The sequence below is a fragment of the Lolium rigidum genome, chromosome 3 (assembly GCF_022539505.1).
Source record: "Lolium rigidum isolate FL_2022 chromosome 3, APGP_CSIRO_Lrig_0.1, whole genome shotgun sequence".
Classification (NCBI taxonomy): Eukaryota; Viridiplantae; Streptophyta; class Magnoliopsida; order Poales; family Poaceae; genus Lolium; species Lolium rigidum.
Window position 1 is genome coordinate 314,153,861 of NC_061510.1, and position 6,498 is coordinate 314,160,358.

At 39.2% G+C, this 6,498-nt stretch overlaps 1 protein-coding gene across 5 annotated transcripts; it reads left to right on the plus strand.

Moving 5' to 3' along the window:
- The first annotated feature begins 2,808 nt into the window (after positions 1–2,808).
- On the plus strand, positions 2,809–5,376 carry LOC124703741 (24-methylenesterol C-methyltransferase 2-like). 5 transcript variants are annotated; one of them, XR_007003231.1, is made up of 4 exons: positions 2,809–3,200; positions 3,709–3,783; positions 3,887–3,926; positions 4,326–5,376. XR_007003231.1 is itself a non-coding variant. In XM_047235969.1 (2 exons), exons 1-2 carry the CDS (start codon positions 2,952–2,954, stop codon positions 3,874–3,876), a joined length of 342 nt encoding a protein of 113 aa, XP_047091925.1. In that variant the 5' UTR covers positions 2,809–2,951; the 3' UTR covers positions 3,877–4,047. The 5 variants fall into 5 exon arrangements, 1 of the variants encoding a protein (XP_047091925.1); XR_007003232.1 differs by having other exon boundaries at positions 4,824–5,376; XR_007003230.1 differs by having other exon boundaries at positions 3,709–3,926.
- The last annotated feature ends 1,122 nt before the right edge of the window (positions 5,377–6,498 follow it).

Below are 6,498 nucleotides of genomic sequence, written 5' to 3' on the forward strand. Positions count from 1 at the left end.
AGTTTATTTGACCATGTGTGATGTGTGAATATAATGGCCTTCGCAAACGACTTATGTCTTCTAAGCGTGTGCGTTTCGTACGGTCATAAACGTCTTGTATTTCTAGTCATATTTGTTCATCTTATTTCGCGTACGAACTAGTAGTACCCACATCAGATGTGTGTTCAGCTTAACGCTCATGAAAGTATGGTACCAAATCTCAATTATATTCCAATACACGTCTGATACTATAGTAGAGATAGATACCAAAAAATAAGAGAATCGGTAGTTTTTCTTGGTTACATCTTCGTCTCCGCGATGATGATGTACCTTGCAAGGATATCTGATGTACCTTGCAAGGTTATCAGTAGCATCACCATCGACTTGAAGCACATTGAAGGGCACAATCAAGTCATGATACTGCTTCTCCCTTAAAGGTAGAATCTACAACCTGCAACTATTGCTCAGAAGATCCGAAAATACAATTCAAAATATTCTTCAATGTGAGAATGTTATACATAAATAGAAATGATTATCACATATGTCAATTAAAACAACCAGTCACTTACGTGCAACTACAGATGCCATGGGAAGAATGGAAATGTGTCGCAAAGTTTTATGTAATTTGATGGATGAAGTAGTACAAGTGGTTTGTTCATACTCTCAAGGACTTGCTAGTACTATGTATGCACAAACCTTTTGGTATTTGGATATTTTTCTTGCCGAAAAGGAGCATCTGCATCGAGTGATGCGCATAAGCAAAAAGCCAAATAAAATGATCACAAAAGGGGAAAAACCGAGGCCATATGTCTCACAATATGTTTTTAATTTAGAACCCCACAAAAGTGAAAAGAATTTCTCAGTTTTACCCCAAGGCCCTTAAAATATCCTCACTTTTGCCCTCGTCATTTTCAAACTAGTCTCTTATTGGCCATACCGAGCGTTTTCGTTGATTCAAGTCCACCGTTACTATGCTAACAAGTGGATCATGAGAGTAATAGACTGCTTGATGCGCCGGACAAAAACGGATATTTAGTCCCACCTTGTCAGCTTAGAGTGCATCCGAGAGGTACATAAACCCGAATGTGGCGTTGGTTTCTCAAGTCCATACTTAGGACTATTGCATGATCCGCAAAACTATGCTAACATCAGTTAGACTTAACTAATTTCAATGCCATAAAAAATCTGAACTTGGTTAAAGATGACAACAACCGTGGAACAGAAAACAAATGGAAAATAAAAAAGTTTTCATAATTAAACATAACAAAACATGTGTTCATTTTAGTAGCAGAAACTTAGATGCTAACATAAAAACTTAACTAAATAAAGAACATAAGCACCCTTCTTGGCTTCTTGCTCCTCCTCCATCTGGACTACACCTCACTGTTCCTTCTCCATTTGTTTGGCTGCGAGAGATGGGATGTGCGATCAACTCATTTTGACAAAAAGCTGCAACGACCACCTCGAAGGTAGCCTTGCAGCATCACCATCACGATCGCCACTAATGACTCGACGCATCCTCCGATTTGCATGTACACACAATCTTAAGAGCAAACAATTGTCACCAATTTATACTAAACATTTTTACCTCATAGCACTGTTCAAAAAATCGGCCGGGATATCGATTTATCGTGAATCAGGTGGTAACCGATAAGATTTCAAAATAATCGGCCAATTTATCGCGTCAACGATATTTCGGCCGATTGTCTGCATGAGGGCTGATATTTCGTCGGATTTTCACTCTCATGGCCAATATTTCGGCTGATTGTTAGTGAAATTTCATTGAAATTTGGTATGACAGACGATATTTTTGTCCTATAATTTTGTAGAATTGTGCATTAGCTCAAATTATCCATTATTATTGATTCAAATGCAAGGAATCAAGCTAATACTTATGTTCAATGCTCCAATATTACTTTTTTGCATAGAAAATTTATTGTCAAAAATTAGGATTTACAAAAAAAGCCAATAAATGGCTGACCGATAAAATCGGTTAATCGACAGATAAGCGATTAATCTTCATTTTAAGGCTGACCGATAAGTTAAGATTAACGATTTCTTGAACATTGATTCATACCAACCGATTTTGGTAGTAAAAATGTCGTGTTTTTATTTGTAAACATATATTTTCCTTGATAAAATTTAGTGATAGACCCAGCTCGTCCACAAATATATGTGCATTACATTACAAAAATATTGATGTTGGATTTGTGTTGCAAAATGGTTTTGTACTTTATATTTTTGCACAAGCAAGTACTACCTTTTAAGTATAACTAGCTAAATGCCCGTTCGTTGCCACGGGAGAGAAGAAACATATAACTATTGATCTAGTTAGTATTTCTTTCGTTATCATAGATATCTTCTTTTATTTTAGATTGTCTATCAACTCTCTTGCTGGTTGCAAAGCCAATATGTTTTTTTTTTACTTTCAACCATCAACATCATATTATTACAACATGTAATCTCGTTGAATACCCAGCATCCTGAGGCAACCTGCCGCGCGCGCTTTTTTGGCCGTAGGATCGTGTGTATGAATGGTCAGGATTGTATGTTTGGAAAGAATGGAACGAGTTACCACTACCCAGGTTAGATCTCATGGCGTGGCTGACGTCTTTGGCCCACTTCATGTTGGCCATAGTGTTGTTCCTGGGGGTATACTGAGTCCGGTAAAAAATGACAGCGTCAAATCCTACTTTATCCCTTCTCTTCTTCGTCCTGACCATGTCCTCTCGGGCTCTCCCCCAATCTCCTCCGCCGCCGCACGCCGCCCATGCCCCGGCGGAAGCTGCCCATCGCCCCCCTCGCTGGAGGATGCGCGCTTCTTCCCCCACCGACGGCCGCTCGCCGTTCCTCTGGCCGGCAGACGTGCGTCCCACCCGCCGGCAACCGCGCCCGGTCCATTGCATCGGGAGACTCTAACCGCGTCGCGCGTTGCCGATCTCCTCGACGCCGGCTGCAGCGTCGGCTCTCCCATGCGCACCATCGCCGCCTACTCTGTCTCTGACGACCAGGCGCACATCGAGGTCATCAACGGCGTCGAGCACGATGACGCAGTACGGGGCCTGTGCCGCCACGACAAGATCGCTTCCATCGCAGAGGTGGACTTCGAGGGAGTCAAGGAGCTCGATTTTTTCCTGCCACCCTCGCTGCAGTGGTGGCCACCGCTCAAGATGGGGTGCCTCAGCGTAACTCGGTGGCGGCGTCTCCATGCAGCCAAGGAGGTATATCCTGCTCAGCTTTTTTGTTCTTGTGAGTCTTTTCTCCTTAGATTTTTGGTATCACCATATAGAACTCCATGCAGCCAAGGACGAGGCGCCCTCCTGTGTACATATCTCCATGCGCATGTGTGTTGCAATTGCTTTAATTTGATTACCACTGTGAGGTTGAGCGGAGGGCTCCATTTAGGCCACAGCAACATCGATTGCATTATGTCTCTGTTTCTTCTAAATTGACAAAGAAAATAGCATGGATTGCAGTATAGAGCAAGTATTCTGCAATTTTTGTGTTGTTGTTAGCAGATCTTAGCAACACCAATTAGTCTCTTGGGTAGGATTATTTTTAGAAACTGTCTTTGCATGGTTTTCCACTTCCAAACTATAAAAAATTGTGAACTGAAAAACGTTAGTGTCAAGTTACGTCCATATAATGAGCTACTGTATATATATCTTCATGTGTCCATTTAAAATTAACCTTTCAATTGCCAATGACGTTGCTTCCCTTATTTTTCAGTCCATGGGTGATATATGACTGTGTGTGCAATTTTTTTCTGGGCATGATGAATCTTACATGGTATTAGGTGTGCAGGTGAGTTTTACCTACAGATTCCCATTTGTCTTCTTATTGGCTTCACATGTTCATTGTCATACTGGGCCCATTCCTATTTTCTCCTCCAAATGATGTTTGTCAGATGTTATAGCATTCAAGCCTCTCAACATTCACTCCTGGAGGTACATCACCTAATTCCCCAATTTTTACTTGATTGTATCACTTTTTCTTCACAACCACTATTCGATCAGTTGTTAAAAAGGCTCATAGTTCCTACAGAAAAAATAACTGAATGGTGTCCCATGATGTCTGCCTTATTTAATTAATATTGCATCAGTTTAGTTTCTTAAGGGGATTAGTCAAAAATCATAATTACAACCTTATATTAGGTTTCCCTTTTACATAAGTTACATATGCGTGTCCTGACTAAACATATAGCTTACTTACCGAAGATGGCGTAATTTCTTGGTCTGTTCGCCATGTCCTTGCAATGAAATGTAGGATTACCATAAGGTTTCTGTATTCGACATCAATCCCGGATACATTTCTGAATCTAACATGTTTTTTCTCATTATGTTTAGCGACAAGAAGAATTGAGGATTCATATTTGTTGCGCAAACCACATATTAATGTTTTTGTTGTATTTAAATATTGCAAAGACTGAATTTGGTCATATAAGAAATTGGATTGCCATATTCACTTGCTCTTTTTCAATAATATTTGTACACTTACAAATGCATGATAATTGATAGAAATTGGATTGCAGTAGCGCTTCAATTTTTCGCTTGAAACTATAGACAAAAAAATATCAAATTAGAAAAGCAATATATTCTTTGGATCAGCATGCCATTGACTCATGAATACACAATCGAGTTTATGTACTTTTTTTTGTTTGCTCCTTAAGAAAATTTGTTGCGTATACATTTTCTTGGTGACTAACAAGAATGATTTTTGCTTGATGTCTGGATGCCAATTTTGACCATCACTGGTTGGTCTTTCTACATGTTTTAGTATCTTTTGACGAGTTCTGCATTGCGTGCCTAAAAGAATACCTAAATCTAATTGTTTGTTGAGCGCAGCACATCTTATGTGGAGAAAATTCCAGGTGCTTAAAAGGTCCAGATCTAAAAGGCGTATTTTTCACTTCATGAATGCACATTCTTGTGTGAATATATATGTTCAAATCCTGAGACAAATTCATTGTGGCAATCATGAGCGTGAATATAAAGAAAATTCCCAGGTCGCATCATATTAATTAGAACCATTTGTTGGTGCTCCTAAGTACAATTACTGCTCTATAGTATTTTCCATAATTCAGTCAGGAGCTTGTGTGCCAAACTCTTAGCAAATGGTGACTGTACTTTTTAGTTTTCATGAACGATGTATCTCCATTTATTTTGGGAAGGGGCCTGCATATATGGACTGTATCTGTTTACTGAGATGTACTTTGATGTTTTAGATTTTACAAGGCATGGCCTCAATACCAGTTCTTGATATGCACCCTGATGGGTGATGTCAAATGCCACAAGTACTCAGTGCTGTATTCCAATCTGAAGTTTTATGTATCAGAGGTTTTTTTTTTTTCCCACAAGACATACTGTAATTTATACTATTGCAAAAAATATTTTGTTACGTTCTGAATGTTCCATAGGTAGATTTTTGAATGTGATTTATTTGAGCATTTGGGACATGAATTGCACGATGTCTGCTTTGTTATGAACACGAAAAATGTGCACCTAAAGAATAGCCTGCAGCGATCCACCAGAACATATTGGAACAAAGGCAAAAGGAACCAATCGTTAAGCTAGCGAATCTTGCATATACTGGCTTGCATGCGCTAGCAACCTTGGTATGCTATCTCACTGTCCATCCATCCTAAAAGATTGTGTCTGATCCACACAAACGTGCACAAGTTCAACGGACTTTAGGCGGCGCGGCGAAGCGCGCTTACCATCTAGTTTACATTATTGCTGGTTGTTGCGACACATGTAGAACATGAGGTGCATGTAGTTTGTGCTTATATTACAAATCCTGGGATATTTTTTTTCATTTACTCAACTGGCATCACATCTCGTCCTCCACTCGTATCTTGCTAGGATACACATTGTTTCTCATCGTTCCACCCTCTTGATGAAACCTCCCCCTCCAATCTTTATATTTGTTTCACTCTCCATGATCATTCAGACTTCACTTGGAGTCAATTCATCAATATGTCACCCTTTATTCTCTCTTACTACCACACAACCACACATGGTGGAAATCTCTCTAGCCTTAATCCATTCACCGGTCTATCCTTACATAAGTGTTACACCTTCTTGAATTTGCTTCCCCTTTTCTACAAGTGTTGCTCTATTATTCCATCTGGTTGACCATAATTTCTCCTAATACACCATCAAGCAACACAAATAAAAAAATAAAAAAAACCACTCCTTCACAAAGCTTGTCTGTTATATTTTCATGAACATATAAGCTCGCTAGTTCAGTCTCAGAAGCCCTACTGTGCACAGAAAACAATGCATTTGGGTTTATATAATCTGGATAGTCAAAAGTCAATATCTCACCAAAGTTTCTGAATAGAAAAGACACACTACCGATACATAAGAAATAAGAATATCCTTCAAGTTTTTCTCAAACCAAAAGATTATGAACTAATGGAAAAGGCATCTTAAGAGACAACGAGAAGGATGGCGACATATTTTATGAACCTACTGTAATACTATATATTAGCGAGAAATCAGAGAGCATAAATTGTCT